At 43.0% G+C, this 22,045-nt stretch overlaps 1 protein-coding gene across 1 annotated transcript in view; it reads right to left on the bottom strand.

Moving 5' to 3' along the window:
- The window catches only part of ADCY8 (adenylate cyclase 8), a 176,711-nt gene that overhangs the window by 117,091 nt on the left and 37,575 nt on the right, over positions 1–22,045 (bottom strand). Inside the window, exon 2 of the mRNA XM_077808832.1 lies at positions 6,560–6,709. Within this exon, the coding sequence (XP_077664958.1) occupies positions 6,560–6,709 (150 nt within the window). The remainder of the gene's footprint in view (positions 1–6,559; positions 6,710–22,045) is intronic.

Here is a 22,045-nt window from a genome sequence, read left to right as displayed (position 1 = left end):
AAACTTGGGATTGCGCTTGTTCAGAGAAAGCCCCGGCGGGCCCGGCCGGTTTGTTTACCTGCTGTGTCCGCAGGTTCGGCTGATCGCGACTCCCACTGGCTGCGGTTCGCTGTGCCTGGCCAATGGGGGGCTGCGGGAAGCGGCGGGGGCCAAGGGATGTGCTGGCCGCTGCTTCCTGCGACCTGTGGACGCGGCAGGTAAACAAACCAGCTGTGCCCGCCAGGGGCTTTCCCTGAACAAGCGGTGTCCCAAGTTTGGGAAACACCGGTATAGGGTAAGGGCCAGATTCTTAACATTATTTAGGTGCTGCTAGATGCCCAAGGGGATTTTCAAAAGCACCTAGATGCCCAATTCCCAATGAGAGTAAGGCACCTAGGCCTTTTTAAAACAACCAGTGGGGCCACTGGACAATAAAGATAGAGAAGCTAGATGAATTCTTTGAATCAGACTCCATGGCTGATTATGTGAGTGAGATTTACACACCTAAGACATTCTTTTCAGGTAACAAATCTGAGGAACTCTCAGAGATTGAGGTGTCAGTACAGGAGGTTTTTGAAGAAACTGATAAATTAAACAGTAGCAAATCACCAAGCCTGTTGGTACTCACCCAAGAGTTCTGAAGGGATGCAACTATGAAATTGCAGCACTATTAACTGTGGTATGTAAACTATTGCTTAAAATCAGCCTCTGTACCAGACGACAGGAGGATAGCTAATGCAATGCCAATTTTTTAAAACAGTCTCCAGAAGCGATCCTGGCAATTACAGGCTGGTAAGCCTAACTTCAGTACCAGGAAAATTGGTTGAAACTATAGTAAAGAATAAAATTGTCAGACACAGATGAACATGATTTGTTTGGGAAGATCAACATGGATTTTGTAAAGGGAAATCATGACACACTGATCAGAATTCTTTGAAGGGGTCAACAAACATGTGGACAAGGGTGATCCAGTGGAGACAGTGTACTTGAACTTCCAGAAAGCCTTTGACAAGGTCCCTCAACAAAGGTTTTTAGGCAAAAAAAGTAGTTATGATATCAGAGAGATCCATGAGAGGACATTCCCTAATTGGTAAAAAGACATGAAACAAAGAATAGCAATAAATGGTCAGGGTTCACAGGGGAGAGGGGTAAATGGCAGGTTCTGCAAGAGTCTGTAATGGGACCAGAGATGTTCAAAATATTTATTAATGATCTGAAAAAAGGGGTAAACAGTGAGGTGACAAAGTCTGCAGATGATACAAAATTTCTCAAGATAGTTAAATCCAAAGAAGACTGAAGAGTTACAACTGGATCTCAAAACTGGGTGACTGGGCAACAAAATGGCAGTTGTAATTCAATGTTGATAATTGCCAAATTGCACACTGGAAAACAATCCCAAGTATACATACAAAATGAGGTCTAAATTAGCTGTTACCACTCAAGAAAGATCTTGGACTCATTGTGGACAGTTCTCTGAAAACATCTGCTCAATGTGTGGTGACAGTCAAAAAAGATAACAGAATGTTAGGAACCATTAGGAAAGGGATAGATAATAAGATTGCAAATATCATAAAGTCACTACATAATCTATGGCACACACACCCCCCCACCCCTTGATAACTGCATTGAGTTCTGGTTATCCTACCTCCAAAAAGATATATTAGAATTGGAAAGGGTACAGAAGGGCAATAAAAATGATTAGGGGTATGAAACAGCTTTCACATGATGAAAGATTAAAAAGACTGGGACTATTCATCTTGGAAAAGAGATGACTAAGGGGAGATATGATAGAGATCTATAAAATCATGGTGTGGAGAAAGTGAATAAAGAAGTGTTATTTACCCCTTTACATAACACAAGAACCAGGGATCACCCGATGGAATTAATAGGCAGCTGGTTTTTAAAAAAAAACAAACAAACAAACAAAAAGGAAGTATTTCCCACACACAGTGTCAACCTGTGGAACTTGTTGCCACAAGATGCTGAGAAGTCCAAAAGTATAACTGGGTTAAAAAAAAAAAACAGAACTTGTTAAGTTCATCGAGGATAGCTCTGTCAATGGCTAGTAGCCAAGATGGTCAGGGATGCAACCCCATGCATTGGGTGTCCCTAAGCCACTGACTGCCAGATGCTGGAACTGGACAATAGGGGATGCATCACTGAGTTGCCCTCTTCTGTTCATACCCTCTGAAGCACCTGGCATTAGCCACTATCAGAAATCCGGATACTGGGCTAGATGGACCATTGGTCAACCAAGTACGGCCATTTTTATGTTCTTATTGCAAATTTTACCTGACGTATCAATGGGATTTAGGCTCCTACATACTTAAGTCCCTTTTGAAAATTTACCCATAATCCTATATATAAAACTGTTACCCACCATAAAATTCTGCATTTCCATAGTTATTTGCTTTCTTCACAGTAGGTGAATTTATCACAATGCATCTAGAATTTATGTTAACGTATCTAGCTATGAGCAATGGATCAGTGGAGTTACTCCAAGTATACACCCATGTACCTGAGAATAGAATTTGGCCAATATGGTGCCCAGCTGAGAAAACCAATGATAACAATAAAAAAAAGCGAGGGACCCACATTATAATGAAAAATACCAATGACAAGGAGAACAAGAGTTGCTGTAGAATAACAAGAATTACATAATATGCAGCAGATGCTACCACATTAACTGTCCAATTTCAGCTCAGAGCTTCATGGAAAAAACTGAATCACCTCCCCACCCCCCCAAAAACAAAAACAAAAAACACACATGGGGAGGGAGGGGAAAAGCATCATTCTGATAGTGTCACCTTGAATTTGCACCGCATTCCATAAGAACCAGCTATGATTAGCAAAGGCAAAAGAAATAAGCAAAACTGTTTTTGCTGGGGAAAGTGTCATGATTTCTATGTGGAATTTATCTAGACATACATACTACCAAGTCCTGCATTCCTCCATTAAAATATGAGTGCAATATTTGTATTCTAATAGATCTGCAGGTGCTTATTGGAGGATCAATGCAAAATCCCCCAAACACCACCAAAACATTTAACGGCTTTATGCAGTCTATACCGTGCTGGCCAATGTTGTCTCACCATTTCCTTGTACTCTCCCATCTGTTATGTGTTGTCTTAAACTTAGATTGTAAGCTCTCTGGGGCATGCACCTGTCTTCTTCTTCTGTAATTATACAGTACCTAGTACAATGAGGTCCTGGTCTATGACTATGTAATACAAACAACGACCACGTGTTTGTGGGATCAGCCCCTTAATCTCTGTGTGGTAAATATGCACTATAATCCCCATTTTACAGATGGGGAAAACAAAGAGAAAGATAGATGTGCCCAAGGCCATGCAGCAAGTCAATATCAGAATCAAGATTAGAACTCAAAATTTACAAGCAGTCAGCCCCTTGTTCAAACCTCTAGATCATGCCGCTTTTTGTGAATAGAACACGAGCTTCTCTACTGCATTCCCATGCAGTTGGCCCCAGCATCACCCCCTGCATAGGAAGGAGGAGAGGCGAGAGGCAGCCAGAGTGTACTGTATTCTGGCAATGTCAAGCTACTTTAAGGTTCCTTCGGGGGCCATTGCCATCTGGAGTAGTATCCAGCAGCGCCTAGGCTGCTCTAACTTACCTGGGACCAGTACAGATCAATCCATGGAATCAAGGCGCTACCGTGAGATGCCTGTGTTGCCCAGCTGATAACACAGAAGAGAATCTGATCCACAATGTACTGTGTATCTACTGAACATGAAATCTCTGTTTGATAATGACATTTTCATTCTGAATCAGGGTGGCTTTATGTTCCTCAAAGAAGAGTTTACACCATGGTGTGGGGAGTGGTTAGACAGACTTTTTAAATGAGGGAGGGAATTTGGTGGCAAAGAATTGAATGGAAGGGAGCAGAATTTCAAGTAAAAATATCTCCCTTTTAATCATCCCATTCACGCCAATGAAAGGGAACCCTAGGGTTACAGGAAACCAGAAGAGTGTTGTATGTTATACATATCTTTAAAGCGTGGCTATCTTTAACCAGTTTACGTGAATGGGGAGAAATAAAACCAAACGCAGAATAAGCAGGGCTTATGGCCTCAGTAAGTCAAGAGTTTTCTATGCTAATGAGGGACTCCTTGGATAATTCTGATTAAAGCTAAAGTAGAGAACATACTGATATGGTAAATTATGGCAGTTATTTTTTGTTACATATTTAGCACAGTTCTTTGCTTCACCTCTGTACACATCCCGGCCTTCAAATGACCTTAAATTCTCAGAAATCAAAGAAATAAGCATGTATCTAGAGGGCAGGGCTGAGCAAAAGGCAGAATTTCCATCCCACAGGAAGTTCCAGTATTTCCACATTTGTGTTTATCCTAGATTGAGACAAAAAGCTGAAATTTCAACGTTTTTCATAGAACAAAATATTCCAAAAGATTTGATTCAGAAATATTGAAATTTGTTTTGACAATTTCAGTCAAAACACATTGACATTCTTGAAATCAAAATGTTTGTCTAGTTTTTAACCTGACCGTGCATATTTTGTTTTGAGAAACCTCAACATTAAATTGCATTTCCCAGGTGTGGAGGAGTGCCTCCTAAGAGTTGTTGTTCACCACTCACCTCCATGGGCCAGGCTTCCTGGACAAACTACATCTCCCATCATGCAACATCAGTCATGTGACTCCAATGATGTAACAAGCTTGGTCAGACTTGAAACTGAGTTGCATCTGATGAAGTGAGCTGTAGCTCATGAAAGCTTATGCTCAAGTAAATTTGTTAGGCTAAGGTGCCACAAGTCCTCCTTTTCTTTTTGCGGATACAGACCAACATGGCTGCTACTCTGAAACCGGTCATTATGAGCGATGTAGTCCTGCAGGGAGTCTAAGCCATAGGAAAGAATGGGGACCTGAACTACAGTTCCCTTGAGGCAATATGCCATGATGGGAAATGCAGTTTGATATTAACTGATTTGAAACATTTTGGGTCAGTTCAACGAAACAAAATATTCTGATCTGTGTCTGACCTCAAATTTGTTTAATTTTCCCAATTGAAAAATCAAAAAAATTAAGCAAAATTGAAATTTTCCAACAGAAAATTTTGATTTTAAATTCCCCAAAAGAGTATGGTGACCACCCATCCACAGTCCTGCAATGCAGAGTTCAAGTCCTGATCTTGGGTTGAATGTTTCTGGGACAGTATTTGTTCTGGGTTCCCTGTGGTGCCACTCCACACCTGCCCAAGGCTCAGGGGTAGTACCAGTCTCTTCCTGGCTTAGCCCTTAGCCCGCCCCCCCCCACAAGGTTCCGCCCCGCCTCTTGTTCCTCCCTGATGCCCCACCCCCTGGCTAGGCTAGAAGCTGGAGCTAGGCAGTAGTAAGAGCCACCCAGGGAGCCTGGGCCACTGTGGGGATCCCCAAACCCTCCACCTACCCTGGGCGGCGGACCTGGGTGGTGGGGACATGAGCCAGGGGCTGCTCTTAAGCACCTGGCCGCCTGCCCAGAGCAGATGAAGAGTCCAGGTCACCCCACAGTAGCCCAGGCTCCCTGGGCAGCTCTTTGGCTTCCAGCCTGGCCGGGCGGCGGGGCCTCAGGGGAAGGAGGATCAGTGGGTGGGGATCCTGCATGTATCCCGCTTTTGCCGTTTCAAAGGCTGGTCTCCTTATGCTGATGGGGGAGATGGGGAGAGGGAGCTAAAGGGGGTACCTGTGGCAGGGTTACTCACTGGAGTTGGGGGCAGTATAGTTCCTTGTCTCAGTGGCAGGGTGACTGGTGCAAGCCGTCAGTCAGTGCCTCCCTGTGGTACCCTGTCCCCATCCACAGAGCTGGGAGCTGGGCCTGGATGAGCAGGATACCACAGCACTGGTTGCAGGGGCATGGACCAATCAGGAAGCAGACCAATTCGGGCATCTTTCTGATCTGCAATGTCTTCTCTGCAAAAATATGAGACATTTCCTGTTATTTGAAAAACCTGCCTGGACAGAGGACAGAGCCTCAAAAAAGTAGTAATGGCTGGGAAAACCCAGATGTATGGTAACCCTAGGCAGGATAGTGCAGAGATAAATGTCAAGAACATTACACAACTTCTGAATCTCTCAATGTAAGTTTGGCAAAAAGGGAAGGAAATAAGGAGAAAACCATTTACATATATAATAAAATTAGGCTAATTTCATTAGTGAATTAAGTGGCAACACAATTTATATGTTGAATGCATACTGGTCCTAAAACTAGTTTAAATGGCAATGCAGCACAATGGCATTGATTTAGCATTTGGTGGGTGCAAAGCGAGTTTAACGTATACACCCAGGAGGCAGAGTGAGGGTGTATACAGGAGAATGAACTACTGCATGAGAAGGGTGTCAGAGTAGGCTCCTCTGCACAAATGAGGCAAGGAAGAGATTTCCTGATGAAAGCCTTTGAGATGTTATGTGAGCAAAATACAACAAACGATAGAGCATGACCCTCACTTAACCAGTATAAATCCATTCACATCAGTGAGGTTACAAGTGTGTAAGTAAGAGGAGGCTCTGGTCCTAGTGATGTATCAGCTCCAATTTATATGACAGCAGCAGCATTTCTCTGGATACCTGTCTCTGGTTTTCCGTCTCTAGCCTCAGTCTTGCTTCTACACATCTTCTGGTCTCTAAGAAGGCTTGGCGCTGAGCTCTATCTGATAGGTAGCTGATGAAGATTCCCGCTGTATTCATACACATAAACAACACTGCCGGAGCCGCTATCTGAAACAGACAAGAAAAACAGGACTTTGATCAGACAACTGAGGCAGAAATATCCATTTAAAAAGGGAAAAGACTGCTTAAAAGTCATGTAGGCTGGAAAACTAAACAGTTAAGAAAGTTAGTAGAAAAAAAGTCTTGGATCTTAAAGGTGTCAAACATATGAAACACTCTGCCTGCAGGAGGAAATATGCAGTATTCGTGGGGGCATTAAACTCTGGTTGAACCACAAATGGTGTTTCCAAAAGCTGACTCACAAAGCCCTAGTCAAGCATAGTTACAAACACAATTAAGAATTTTTCCATAGTCCCATCTGTAAAAGCAGCATTGTGATACGCTTCATGCTTTGTGTGAGAAGTGAGCCACATAAAAAAGAACCACAAAAGGGCAGATTATCCATTTAATTTTGAATTGTTGTTACTGTATTAGTATTATTGACACTCGAAACAACCTCATTATCAGCTGACAACGAACCGGCACGCATATTTCTGAACGAAAAACCCAACACAAACCCAAGGCATAAACAAATACTTGCAGCATGGCTGTGGTATAAACAGAGGTCTTACTTCATCCCTACCACATTAAAAGGTTAAGGAAACATTCTCCTCTCCTGTAACTGCAAAACTACACTCTGTGATAGGGGAAGGGGCATCCCAGCTTCTTCCTCTTCTTCCCTCCATAAAGTTTATTTTAGCTTGGGGCATGCCTGGAGTCGCGCCTCAGCTACTGTGAATTTGCAGGGCTCAACTGTCTTTAAATGAGCTATGCTGATTTACACTAGCTGGGGATTTTGCCCTGTGAGCACAATTTACAAGGTCACTCTAATTCTGCTTGTTGTCTCACTTTCCCCCAGACCTTCACAAACTAAACTCCTGGGTCTGGTACTACTCAATAGTTTCATTAATGACTTGGATAATGGAGCGCAGAGTATGCTTATAAAATTTGAGCATGACACCAAGATGGGAGGGATTCTGAACACTTTGAAGGACAGGATTAGAATTTGAAACTACCTTGAAAAAAAAATGGAGATTTGGTCTGAAATCCACAAGATGAAATTCAATAAAGAAAACTGCAAAATACTTCACTTAGGGCTAGTCTACACTGGCAACGCTAAAGCACTGTTGCTCTCAGCGCTCTAAAAAAACCCACCTCGATATGCCTGGGAACCGCGATACACTGGCACCGTACAGTGCTGAAACTTGCTGCGCTCAGGGGGGTGTTTTTTCACCCCCCTGAGCGAGAAAGTTGCAGCGCGGTAAATTGCCAGTGTAGACACGCCCTTAGGAAGAAAAGAAAAATCAAGTGCACAGCTACAAAATGTGGAATAATTGGGTAGGCAGTGATACTGCTGAAAAAGGATCTGGGGGGCACAGTGGATAACAACTTAAATATGAATCAACCACGTGCTGCAGTTGAGAAAAGGCGATTATCTCTGGGGTATATTAACAGGAATGTTGTACGTAAGAACAGCAGGTAATTGTCACATTCTCCTCAGCACTGGTGAGACCTGAGAAGGAATACTATGTCCAGTTTTAGAAGCCGCACCTTAAGGAAGATGAACAAATTGGAGAGAGTCCAGAGGAGAGCAACACAAAGGATAAAAAAAGTTTAGAAAACATGACCTATGAGGGATGGTTAAAAAAACTGGGCATGTTTAGTCTTGAAAAAAAGACGGGGGCGGAGGGGGAGACCTGATAATGGTCTTCAAATATGTTAAGGGCTATTATAAAGGGGATGGTGACCAGTTGTTCTCAGTGTCCACTGGATTCAGGACAAGTAGTAATGGGCTTAATCTGCAGCAAGGGAGATTTAGGTTAGAAAGTTTTTCCTAATATCTATCTATAAAGATAGTTAAGCAATGGACTACACTTCCAAGGGAGGTTGTAGAGATTTTTAAGAACAAGTTAGATAAACACTTGTCAGGATGGTCTAGGTTTACTTGGTCCTTCCTCAACACAGGGGGCTGGACTAGTTACCTCTTGAGGTCCTGTCAAGCTCGACATTTCTATGATTCTATAATCCCCTGATGGTAACCTAGGCAGGCCTATGTTTTTCACTCACCCGTAACAGGTGCCTGTGTTTTTGTCTAGTTTACCGAAGTAACTCCCCCCTTTTCTTGAGAGTGTCCCCTTTAAACTGCTAAAGTCCTTTAATCCTCTAGTTCCCATATATATTCCCATTTTGGCACTCTTAACATCTGTCAGTTGGCTAAGGAGAAGTGTTCATCCTGAGCCATTCCTTTACCCTCCTCTTTGGTTTTCCTTATAGCCCCCTATTGAACTAAACCAATGGATCCATACTGGAGAGAGATGTTTGAAGAAGATTTTAATTTAGAGATGCTTCCTCAGTACTGGAGTACTGTCATGGATGGATATAAACTATGCAGGAAGGACAGGCAGGGCAGAAAAGGTGGGGGAGTTGCATTGTATGTAAGAGACCAGTATGACTACTCAGAGCTCCGCTGTGAAACTGCAGAAAAACCTGGAGAGTCTCTGGATAAGTTTAGAAGTGTGAGCATCAAGGGTGATGTCATGGTGGGAGTCTGCTATAGACCGCCGGACCAAGGGGATGAGGTGGACGAGGTTTTCTTCCGGCAACTAACAGAAGTTACTAGATCACAGGCCCTGGTTCTCATGGGAGACTTCAATCACCCTGATATCTGCTGGGAGAGCAATACAGCAGTGCACAGACAATCTAGGAAGTTTTTGGAAAGTGTAGGGGACAATTTCCTGGTGCAAGTGCTGGAGGAACCAACTAGGGGCAGAGCTCTTCTTGACCTGCTGCTCACAAACTGGGAAGAATCAGTAAGGGAAGCAAAAGTGGAGGGGAACCTGGGAGGCAGTGACCATGAGATGGTCCAGTTCAGGATCCTGACACAAGGAAGAAAGGAGAGCAGCAGCATACGGACCCTGGAATTCAGAAAAGCAGACTTTGACAACCTCAGGGAACCGATGGGCAGGATCCCCTGGGAGAACAACATGAGGGGGAAAGGAGTCCAGGAGAGCTGGCTGTATTTTAAAGAATCCTTATTGAGGTTACAGGGACAAACCATCCCGATGTGTAGAAAGAATAGTAAATACAGCAGGCGACCAGCTTGGCTTAAACTGTGAAATCCTTGCTGATCTTAAACACAAAAAAGAAGCTTACAAGAAGTGGAAGATTGGACAAATGACCAGGGAAGAGTATAAAAATATTGCTCAGGCATGTAGGAGTGAAATCAGGAAGGCCAAATCACACCTGGAGGTGCAGCTAGCAAGAGATGTTAAGAGTAACAAGAAGGGTTTCTTCAGGTATTTTAGCAACAAGAAGGAAGTCAAGGAAAGTGTGGGCCCCTTACTGAATGAGGGAGGCAACCTAGTGACAGAGGATATGGAAAAAGCTAATGTATTCAATGCTTTTTTTGCCTCTGTCTTCACGAACAAGGGCAGCTCCCAGACTACTGCACTGGGCAGCACAGCATGGGGAGGAGGTGACCAGCCCTCTGTGAAGAAAGAAGTGGTTCGGGACTATTTAGAAAAGCTGGACGAGCACAAGTCCATGGGGCTGGATGCGCTGCATCTGAGAGTGCTAAAGGAGTTAGCGGATGTGATTGCAGAACCATTGGCCATTATCTTTGAAAACTCATGGCGATCGGGGGAGGTCCTGGACAACTGGAAAAAGGCTAATGTAGGGCCCCCAACTTTAAAAAAGGGAAGAAGGAGGATCCTGGGAACTACAGGCCAGTCAGCCTCACCTCAGTCCCTGGAAAAATCATGGAGCAGGTCCTCAAGGAATCAATTCTGAAGCACTAGAGAAGGAAGTGATCAGGAACAGTCAGCATGGATTCACCAAGGGCAAGTCATGCCTGACTAAGCTAATTGCCTTCTATGATGAGATAACTGGCTCTGTGGATGAGGGAAAAAGCAGTGGATGTGTTATTACTGGACTTTAGCAAAGCTTTTGACACTGTCTCCCATAGTATTCTTGGCAGCAAGTTAAAGTAGTATGGGCTGGATGGGCGGACTATAAGGTGGATAGAAAGCTGGCTAGATTGTTGGGCTCAATGGGTAGTGACCAATGGCTCCATGTGTAGTTGGCAGCCGGTATCAAGTGGAGGACCCCAAGTGTTGGTCCTGGGGCTGGTTTTGTTCAATACCTTCATTAATGATCTGGAGGATGGTGTGGATTGCACCCTCAGCAAGTTTGCAGATGACACTAAACTGGGAGGGGAGGTAGATACGCTGGAAGGTAGGGATAGGATACAGAGGGACCTAGACAAATTGGAGGATTGGGCCAAAAGAAATCTGATGAGGTTCAACAAAGACAAGTGCAGAGTCCTGCACTTAGGACAGAAGAATCCCATGCACCGCTACAGACTATGGACCGAATGGCTAGGCATCAGTTCTGCAGAAAACGACCTGGGGTTACACTGGACAAGAAGCTGGATATGAGTCAAGAGTGTGCCCTTGTTGCCAAGAAGGCCAATGGCATTTTGGGATGTATAAGTAGGGGCATTGCCAGCAGATCGAAGGACGTGATCGTTCCCCCTCTATTCGACATTGGTGAGGCCTCATCTGGAGTACTGTGTCCAGTTTTGAGCCCCAGACTACAAGTATGTGGAAAAATTGGAAAACGTCCAGCGGAGGGCAACAAAAATGATTAGGGGACTGGAACACACGACTTATGAGGAGAGGCTGAGGGAACTGGGGTTGTTTAGTCTGCAGAAGAGAAGAATGAGGGGGGATTTGATAGCTGCTTTCAACTACCTGAAAGTGGGTTCCAAAGAGGATGGATCTAGACTGTTCTCAGTGGTAGCAGATGACAGAACGAGGAGTAATGGTCTCAAGTTGCAGTGGGGGAGGTTTAGGTTGGATATTAGGAAAAAAACTTTCACTAGGAGGGTGGTGAAGCACTGGAATGCGTTATCTAGGGAGGTGGAGGAATCTCCTTCCTTTGAGGTTTTTAAGGTCAGGCTTGACAAAGCCCTGGCTGGGATGATTTAGTTGGGAATTGGTCCTGCTTTGAGCAGGGGGTTGGACTAGATGACCTCCTGAGGTCCCTTCCAACCCTGATTTCTATGATTCTAAGGGACAGTATTGTGATCATAGGACTTTGAAGATGTGCTCTGGAGGCCGGGGTTGGGAACACCACATGGCTGGGTGCAGAAGCTCACTACAGAAGCTCTCCAGTTTGTTTTATTAAAGTTGTGTTCCTTTCTCATTCACTGGTTATTTAATGAACCCAAAGATCATTACCTGGTATCAGAAGTGCTGAATGAGAAGGAAACCGCAGTCATTTTGAAGTTAACTCCTATGTTTGCAACTAAAAACAAAGACAAAGGGAAGCACCAGAGAAGCATGTGGAGCATCAGGCATGGAGGCTTTTGCATGTATTTGGTGAGCACAGTAGTAGCTTGACTAGCTTAAGAAAGCAGGGTGGGTAAGCCAAAAATTGATGTGTTGCAACCTCCTTCCTGTCTGCAATTGTCAGGCAATGGTGCAGAGAACTGTAAAAAATTCAGAGATTTGAATTATATTTAACTGTCATAGGGGCAGAGGAGAAAAATGATAAAGTGAAATCATGTATCTTTTTGCATGTTGCTGAGGAGAAAGCATTCAATATTTATAACAAGTTTAAGTTTGAAGAAGGTGGAAGCATGAAGTAAAGTAAAATACCGACTGACTAAATTTGAGGAACATTGCATGCCAAAAAGGAATGAAACCTTTGAGAGAGAAACATTTTTACACCCATGATAAACACCAAAGACAACACTGATAACACCATAGAGCAATGTGTCACAGAATTAAGAAAACTCAGTAGAGCCTGTGACTTTAGTGAGCTGACAGTCTCTGGTCAGAGATAGAATCATTTGTGGCATTGAAGACAACGTGTTGAGAGAAACAGCTCCGTGAAGGAGACCTAACTTTAGAAAAAGCTCTCCAGATATGCAGGGCAGTAGAAACTGTGAAAGCACAAGCCAAAGAACTAAATTCACCAGAAAGGGTGAATCCATGTTCTAAGTACAAAAGAATATAGCCAGAATACATCAAATCAAAGAGTGGAACCAATCACTATGAAAACCACTGTGAGGGGGAAGACTGGGTACAGATGGATCACAGCATGGCCACAAACAGTGTGTTTCCTTTGGGAAACTGTCATAAATGTGGGGAAAATAATCATTTTGCAAAATGCTGTAGATACCAAATGCAGAAAAGTCAAGTGCATCCAGCTCCACAAAGGCCTTATGAGAAGGTCAGCACAGACTTCTTTACCTGGCAATCAAAGGATTATTTAATAGTCACAGATTATGATTCTCTGTATCCATAAATTTACACACTGCACAGTACTAATAGTAAGTCAGTGATAGCTGGCATGAAGGGAATCTTCTCTAGATGTGGCATTCCAGATGAAGTCTTTAGCGATAATGTGCCACAATTTTCCATTGTGGATTTTAGGCCATTTGCCATAGACTGGGATTTTCATCACAAAACATCAAATCCAAATTATCCCCAATCAAAAGGTCTTGTGGAAAGGTCTAGATGGACAGTAAAGAATCTTATGAAAAGACTTGACAAGACTTGGGGTGATTTGTATAAAAAACATTACTGGTTCACTGAAGTACACCCCAGACAATGGCTTTTCTCCAGCTCAGCTGTAATGGGAAGAAGGATCAGATCTAATTTACCAATTACTGATAACTTGCTGAAATCTCATAACAATGAAACCATATGGAAAAAGAAAGAAAATCTGAAGTGGAAGCAGAATTATTTTGGCAAAGGGCCCGTGGTCTCCCATCTCTTAACCCAGGTGATGGGGTGTGCCTTTGTAATCACACCTCTAATACACAGGGCCAAAGAGTACTGTTAAAGAACAGCTGCATCCAAGATTTTATATAATCCACACGGACGAGGGAAGACACATTTCAATGTAATCAAAGGGATTTATGAGTAATCCCAGAAAGTTCCAACACATTGACAGTAGATGTGGACTCCGGCATTTCCTATCTGACTGATCCTTTATTGTCAATGCATAAAGGAGAAACTGTCAACAAACAAGAGAGCAACTCACACTCTAATGAAAGAGTGATACTGAGAAGATCAGGTTTCAGAGTAGCAGCCGTGTTAGTCTGTATCCGTAAAAAGAAAAGGAGGACTTGTGGTACCTCAGAGACTAACAAATTTATTAGAGCATAAGCTTTTGTGAGCTACAGCTCACTTCATCAGATGCGTACAGTGGAAAATATAGTGGGGAGATTTTATATACACAGAACATGAAACAATGGGTGTTACCATACAGACTGTAACAAGAGTGATCAGGAAAGGTGAATTATTACTAGCAGGAGAGCTGCGGGTGGGGGGAGGGATGGAGAGCCTTTTGTAGTGATAATCAAGGTGGGCCATTTCCAGCACTTTACAAGAACAGTAGGAGGGGAAATAGTTTTACTTCGTATAATGACCCGTCCACTCCCAGTCTTTATTCAAGCTTAAGTTAATTGTATCCAATTTGCAAATTAATTCCAATTCAGCAGCCTCTCCTTGGAGTCTGTTTTTGAAGTTTTTTTGTTGAAGAATTGCCACTTTTAGGTCTGTAATCGAGTGACCAAAGAGACTGAAGTGTTCTCCGACTGGTTTTTGAATGTTATAATTCTTGACGTCTGATTTGTGTCTATTTATTCTTTTATGTAGAGGCTGTCCAGTTTGGCCAATGTACATGGCAGAGGGGCATTGCTGGCACATGATGGCATATATCACATTGGTAGATGCGCAGGTGAATGAGCCTCTGATAGTGTGGCTGATCAGTGCGGGAGATTAAACATCCTGAAAGACTCGGATGTGCTAATGTGCCTGGAGAAGGGGTAAGTGGGGAAAGTGAGTGTATCACTCTACAGTGATATGATAGTAACCTCTCCTCTCAAGGTAGTTGATGGGTTTCTGGAAAGTTATTACATGGGTTGAGAATTTAATGCATGTGTTATGAGAGCTATTAGCTGTCTGTATAAGATTGTGATCTGGAGATGCTCCCTCATAAGGGACAATATTATAAACATGGGAATTTGGAGATGTGCCCTGGAGGCGGAGGTTGGGAACACCACATGGCTGGGTGCAACAACTCACAACAGATGCTCTCCAATTTGTATTTATTAATGTTTTATTCCTTTCTCATTCACTGGTTTATTATCTAATGAACCCCAAGATCATTACACATATAGTGAACATCCCAATAACTGGGGGTAATCGTAAGTTAATACAGACCAGTTCCAATTCTGTTACAATCCCTGCCTCTCCTGACTTGCACTCAGAGAGCAGACATTTTCTATGTGAAATTTCATTTAATCAAAAACCCAATTTTTCATCAAAACACAGTTTCAACAGAACCACCTCTAATACTGATCCCTCAGTACATCAAGAATCAACTTTATTTGGAAACCTGGCATTCAACCCCATTCCTCCCCAACATACACATTCCAAAAAGAGTTGGTCAATTTACCTTACACAGACAAGCATCTTACAGAGTACAGTTAGTCCAGTTTTCGGTAGATCAACTGTATGTTCTGGTAGGGCCAGTTCTGGCCTCTACTCACTGATACTTTAGTTCATAACTTGTTCCACCAACTTCAGTGGCACCGCTCATAGAATATGGGCAGTAGACTCTTGTCAGGGTTCCCTCCCCACTCTGAACTCTGGGGTACAGATGTGGGGACCCGCATGGAAGACCCCCTAGGCTTATATTCCACCAGCTTAGGATAAAAACTTCCCCAAGGCACAAATTCCTTTCCTTGTCCTTGGACGGTATTGCTGCCACCACCAAGTGATTTAAATAAACATTTAGGGAGGGGCCACTTGGAGACCTATCCCCCCAAAAAAGATCCCCCGAAGCCCTTTCACCCCCTTTCCTGGGGAGCTTGAGAATAATATGCCAACCAATAGGTTAACAAAGTGAGCACAGACCAAATCCCTGGTTTTTAGGACATTGAAAATCAGGTTCTTAAAAGAAGAATTTTATTAAAAAAAGTAAAAGAATCACACCTGCAAAATCAGGATGGAAGATAACTTTACAGGGTAAATAAAAAGATTTAAAATCCAGAGGATTTCCCTCTGAGTTGGCTTCCCAGTTACAAAACAGGAATAAAATGACCTCTTAGTACAGTAAAAATTCACAAGCTAAAACAAAAGATAATCTAATGCATTTCCTTGCTATTACTTACAATTTCTGTAATTTTAGGTGCATCATTTCAGTAGGAGCTGGGTTACCTGCTTGGTCTCTTTGTCCCGAGAGAGGGAATACACAAAAAGCACAAACAAGACATCCTCCCCCCTCCCTCTGGATTTGAAAGTATCTTCATTCCCCATTGGTCCTTCTGGTCAGGTGCCAACTAGGTTAATTTACCTGTAGGGGTTAATCAGTTCAGTGATTCTATACCTCTGGCCAAGAGGGATTTTATATTACTGCATACATAAAGGTTGTTACCCTTCCCTTTATATTTATGACAACTCCGGCCTTCAAATACGTTCCATGACTGCACAGTCTAATTTTGGACAAAGAGTACTAAAGAAAACTAGTTACAGAAGAAGATATGACTTATTTAGTTGGAGCCACTTTCTGCCATCCTTACACAGAGTAGCATGACTGAAACTAACAGAACCACTTGCAGAGTAAGGTACTTCTCAATGTAAGGGTGGAAGAATCTGGGTCTTGTTAAAAAAAAAAAAAAAGACTTGAGTCTTTCGCTGTTGCCCCTCCACCACCCACACAACATGGCTGGTACCAAAAGGCCTGTGAGATTTCCACTGAATAGCCTGGCCAGATGCCAAAGCCAAATTGTGGTTTTATAAGCTGTGGACCACTCCATGTTCTTTCTGCTGTATTGTAGAAAATAGATGCCAACACAGTAGGAATGAGAGGTTAAAAAAAGAAAACCTTTTCAGATCACTTATGAGTCCCTTAACCCTTCTTGTGTCTCCCACAGCCTTTGGATAAACAGATGCAGCTGGGCTATAAAGTGACATAAAAAGCCATATACAGGACTGGTAGATGTAAAATTATGCCCCAGGAAGATCTGCATATTAGATATTATATAACTGGAAACAAGGAAGTGTCCATGAACACAATGGGTGGGGAGATATCATTACTCCAAAATCAGAGCTACTTCCACTGCACAGCTGTATGTGTTGGAGTCACATAACAAGGGTGGATGAATAAGAAGGTTACGCTAAAGTGTCCACAGGTGACTAGAAATGCTGTTATAATTTTTACTCCCATATCTCTACTTCCTGTAAATCTAACTGCCCTCTATCACTCAGGAGATAAGAGCTTGATTCACAAAGAAATCACTTGTCAAATCAAATTTACATTTATAAAATGTCCTTCATGCAGGCACCTCGAGGGCACTTTACAAAGTCAGTATAAAAACAAAGGCAATGCAACGTGAGCAAGCCAAGTCAAACAAACAAGGTAAGTTTTGCTGTGAAAGTGGACAATGATTTGATTCAATTCATTTTTGTCTGGGGCCTGTCATGCAGAGAATCTCAAAGTGCTTTGCGAAAAGAGATGAAACCCGATAACATTTGGAAGATATTTGGGAGCAGCAGATCTCAGCCGAAGAGCAATTCAAACACAGTTGGAGGAAGTGTTAGTCAAAGAAGGAATGACTGTAAATAAAGAGAACAGAAAAAGGGAATATTCTTTAAAAGGACAGTGGGGTATGCCAGTAGGTTTGTGGATTAGAGCTGAATGAATCAGAACCACAGGCAAAACGATAGAGGGGCTGATCTGAAGAGAGAGAGAGAATTAATGGTTCAGAAAGAAGAAACTTCAAAATGTCACAGGTAGGAAAGTACTTCCTAGCTACTGAAAAAAGCTGATCCAAGAGTCACCATACTGACTTGTAGATATATCTACAAATAAAAATACTTGGTTCAGTTTGACTTCATTTGCAGGGTAGTTTAATCCATTATTTGGACAACTGGCAGGTCTGAACAGAAATGTTTGTGAATCCTGAAAGTTTTAGCACGAGTGATGTTGCATCCAAAATTTCCAAACAGAACGTGTGTTGTTTGCTTTTTTGCTATTGTGACGGGGCAAGGCCAGATGGCTATATTAGCTCCAGGCTAAACAAATCCCTAGGACCAGGATAAGTGAAATGGCAGCTGCTCCAGGTCAATTAAGACACCTGGGGCCAATTAAGAACTTTCCAGAAGGCAGGGAGAATGCTAGGTTGATTGGGACACCTGAAGCCAATCAGGGACTGGCTGAAACTAGTTAAAAGCCTCCCAGCCAGTCAGGTGGGTGTGCATGTCAGGAGCTGTGGGAGGAAGTTGTGCTGGTGGAGAGGCTGAGTAGTACACACCATATCAGGCACAAGGAAGGAGGCCCTGAGGTAAGGGTGAAGTGGAGCTTCAGGAAGTGAGGGCTGCTGTGGGAGAAGTAGCCCAGGGAATTGTTATGTTTCTAAAAGGTCAGCTACCATAGCTGATACTATTAGGGTCCCTGGGCTAGAGCCCGGAATAGAGGGTGGGCCTGGGCTCCCCCCTGCCCACCTTTGCCCCCTGATCAATCACTGAAACTGGGAGATAACAGAGACTGTGCAAGGAAGGATAATTTGTCCTCACCTCCCTTGCTGGCTTATGATGAAAATGGCTCAGTAGACTGTGACCCTTGTCTCTAGGGAGAGAAGGGTTATGTGGAGGGTCACAGTGAGCCTCTGAGGCTAGCGAAATCCGCCAGGAAACATGGGACCCACAGAGGCAAGGACAGAGCTTTGTCACACTATTCATTATTCTCTTGTTTGAAAAGATTCAGTCATCCAAGCAGGGAGGATAAGCAATAAATGAATAGCCAATTATCAAAGACCCCCTCCAAGGAGCTTGTCATCTGAAAATTATTGATCCAAATTTTCTGGTGAATATTTATGAATGCATTATGAAGATTATGAGAATCAGTTGGTTAGTGATTAGTTAACTAACAAGATGGGGGTAGATAGGTGACAAACATTCTTCACAATGAATAGTTTGACCAACTCCAGTTGAGAGAAGAAGGGAGAGAGAGAGAATAGATCCGAGATGAGAGATAAAGTTGACAGAGTCCGTGAAGAATTTTGAAAACCAGAGGAGAATTGAAGCTCTCCATCTACACTGCAATGAGAGGTGCGACTGCAGCTCAGACAGGCAAATCCACGCTTGATTTAATCTAGCGAAGGAAGCTTAAAATAGCAGTAACGAGGCAGTGATAGAGACCTCAGTGCAGGCTAGCAACATGAGTATACACCCAGGATTCCACAGCCTGCGCTGAAGCCTGGCCAGCTCCATCTTCACTGCCATTTTTAACGGAGCTAGCTACACTAAAGCTAGTACAGATATGCCTACCCCATCTGGAATCATGCTCTATTGCAATGCAGGTACACCTTAACAGAAGTATTTTATCCCGTATCATAGTCAAATACCCTAAAGTGCTCTGCAAAAGAACACAGTCCCAAAGTTCTAGTGTATGTGATGAAACCGATAAAAGCCACTTAGAAGCAGAACTGGAGACAGCAGACTGGCACTGTGAGTATAAGAGGTACATTAGCAGTTCAACAGCCAAACTGCTTCTGGAAGCCAAATAAAGCCAACTGCAAAACAAACTATAACAACTTTATTCTTTTCCTATTCCATGTTTTAAGTTTGCGTTGGTTCCACCAGTGCATTACAGAAGTTTGACTGGGGATAGGTAAGTAGTGGAAATGAAAGCTGTTGTGTTCCTTTAAGAAGGCTTTCAGTATGTGCCATATAAAGCAGTGGTTGCTATGGTAATTATTATTGGTTAATTAGGTTTGATGAAGCATTCTGAAGCATCATTAGTTATTAAACTAAAAATAGCTGTTTGCCAGAAGGTTGTTTTCTTTAATAAAATAGTCTCCAAAGTCTCATTTACCCCTTCCCCTTGCAGCTCACCTGGGGTTTGGTTACTTCAGTGTAAGATATTATTCAACATGCTCTTTTAAAATCACTTATAATAACTCAAATTAATTAATGGTGGGGTTGTGATGTGCTGGACTGTTAGCTCTGGAGGCTGAACTCCTCTGCTTTGGCTAGAACAGGAACTTTTGGCTATGCAAGCTTCCCATCCCCATCTGATCAATGGACTTTGAAAGGCACGCATCAGCACTCAAAAGGCCAAAATCACTCTCCATGCTCTTTCGGCTTCTCAGCGGATGCTGCCAAGTACTAAACTGTGGCATTTACTTTTTAACTTCTGGACATGTCTCCACCAGGAACTGAATGGAGATCACCAACTTGTTTTGCAAAGGCCACTGAGTCACTGCCATAACTTTTAGTTAATACAGACTGACTCAGGCTTGATTTACACACTTGACATAGGAGGAAAGGCTCCATAGACCATTATTAATCCCCTGCATCATCCAGGCCACAGTTATACTACATGTTCTATTGGTACTCGGGTAAGGGATTGTTATTTTACACCCATAATTGTTCTAGATGCCTCAACGAGTTTATAAAGTAAGTGATGGACTTGAGAGACGAGTGAGCATATAACATACCTAAGAGGGGCAGTTGGGAGGAAAAAAAAGGACCCTGGTTACAGATATAAGACCTAGACTGCAAGCTCTTTGGGGCAGGAACAGTCTTTGTGGTGTGTTTGTACAGAGTCAAGCACGATAGGGTCCTGTTCCATGACCAGAGCTCTTAGGCACTAAGAAATACAAATCAATAATAAGAAGATTGGGAGGTTTGATTCTGAGTCAGCTCAGTTTAAGCAAACACATGTCCTCATGGTTCATATGAGGTCCTTTGTTGGATTAAGTGTAAGCACCATTAGTTTTTGCAGGTATTACCTCTTGGAGTTTTAACTTCTGGAAATGACAATTTGGTGCAAAATTTTCAAAAGAGCTCAGGGCCAGATTTTCAGGAGCTCAGCCCCTGTTGTCCAGATTTTTCAAAAGGAAAGTTTTCAACAGGTAAGTTGTGGATTTCCAGAAATACGAGTGTTCGTAGTGTGTATATAAGTATCAGAGGGGTAGCCCTGTTAGTCTGTATCTAAAAACAATTTAGAAAACAAAACATTCCCCCCCAGAACAATACATTTACATAAAGTCAGTTGTCATGGTTTTAGATCAAAACAAAAATTCAGAAATGCGTGTTTTAATATTCACAACAAGAGGTGTAATATTCTATTATGAAAACATGGCTATTTCCCTCTTGAGCTCTTCCATTGAGTCCATTAGACATGCAGAAAATTAAACGTTAGAGAAAATTGTTCATGGGTAACTCGAAACATGCCATTTAGCAAAGCAGCTGTCCACTTAAGGCAGGGCATTTGCAATACACTGCCCATACATTAGGTCGGGAAGACAAATCATGTCCTATCAGCCACAAAGTGACAGCAAGTGACACAACCTGAGTGATGCATTGAGGCAGGCAAGCTAAAATATAACCCTGATAGTGCCACTGAGCATCCCTAAATGCCAAGCCATTTTCAGCAAATCACCGCTAACTCATTTTGAGCTAGTCTAGTATTTAGGCATAACCTTAGCAAACGTACATATTTCTGGAGTTTTGATAAGTCTGTCTTTTCATAAAAATGCTAAAGTGACCAGACATCAAGGACTGTCTGGGACACTGGAAGGCTTGGGGCTGCTCTCTGCACCCCAGGTAAATGAGGACCGATATGAATACTTCCTTGGAACAGGGTTGCCTGCCCCTCCCCCAAGTTCCCCTTCAAGACAAGGGGTGACTCTGCAGTGTCCCACCCCATCTTCCTTTTCCTCAGGGGTCCTTATGCAAACCCCACACAATCTCTCTCATGCAATCACAGCCATACTTGAAGGCTGATTTCTTTATTTACAAAGTTCCAAAGCAAACACAAATCAAATCTTCCACAAAGCCTTAAGCTGGTCACAGCCCATTCTCCACGAGGAACTGTCTCAGCTGGGTCCCGATCCTGGTCCTCGTCCCGATTCCCTGCCCCTTCCTCCTTCAGAGACCACTGGAGGGGACCTCCTCTCCCCGCAGCTGCTTTGCTCTTACTGACCTCCCTCTGACCCTTTATAGCCCAGGTGCAGTCCCAACTGTAATGCTCCTTTTTTTTCAGAAATTGCTTTCCATGGCTGCGTGACATCTCAGTCTATCTAAATATCTGTCTCTCCACCCATCCAGGCATACATACACACACACACCACACTCATCACTAGATGTTTGGGAACCACTGATCTACATGTATTTGAACAAACTAACTGCCAAGAATGTGCATGATAATTGGGAATTGATTAAAAACACTTTTCTTGATGTCCCACCATTGAGGAAGAAGGCGCTAATGTCCAAAAAACAATCTGGTTTGGAGGGGAACTGAAGGCAGCTATAAAAATAA

This window comes from Eretmochelys imbricata, chromosome 2 (assembly GCF_965152235.1).
Source record: "Eretmochelys imbricata isolate rEreImb1 chromosome 2, rEreImb1.hap1, whole genome shotgun sequence".
Lineage (NCBI taxonomy): Eukaryota > Metazoa > Chordata > Testudines > Cheloniidae > Eretmochelys > Eretmochelys imbricata.
This window is presented reverse-complemented; position numbering and strand designations above follow the sequence as displayed.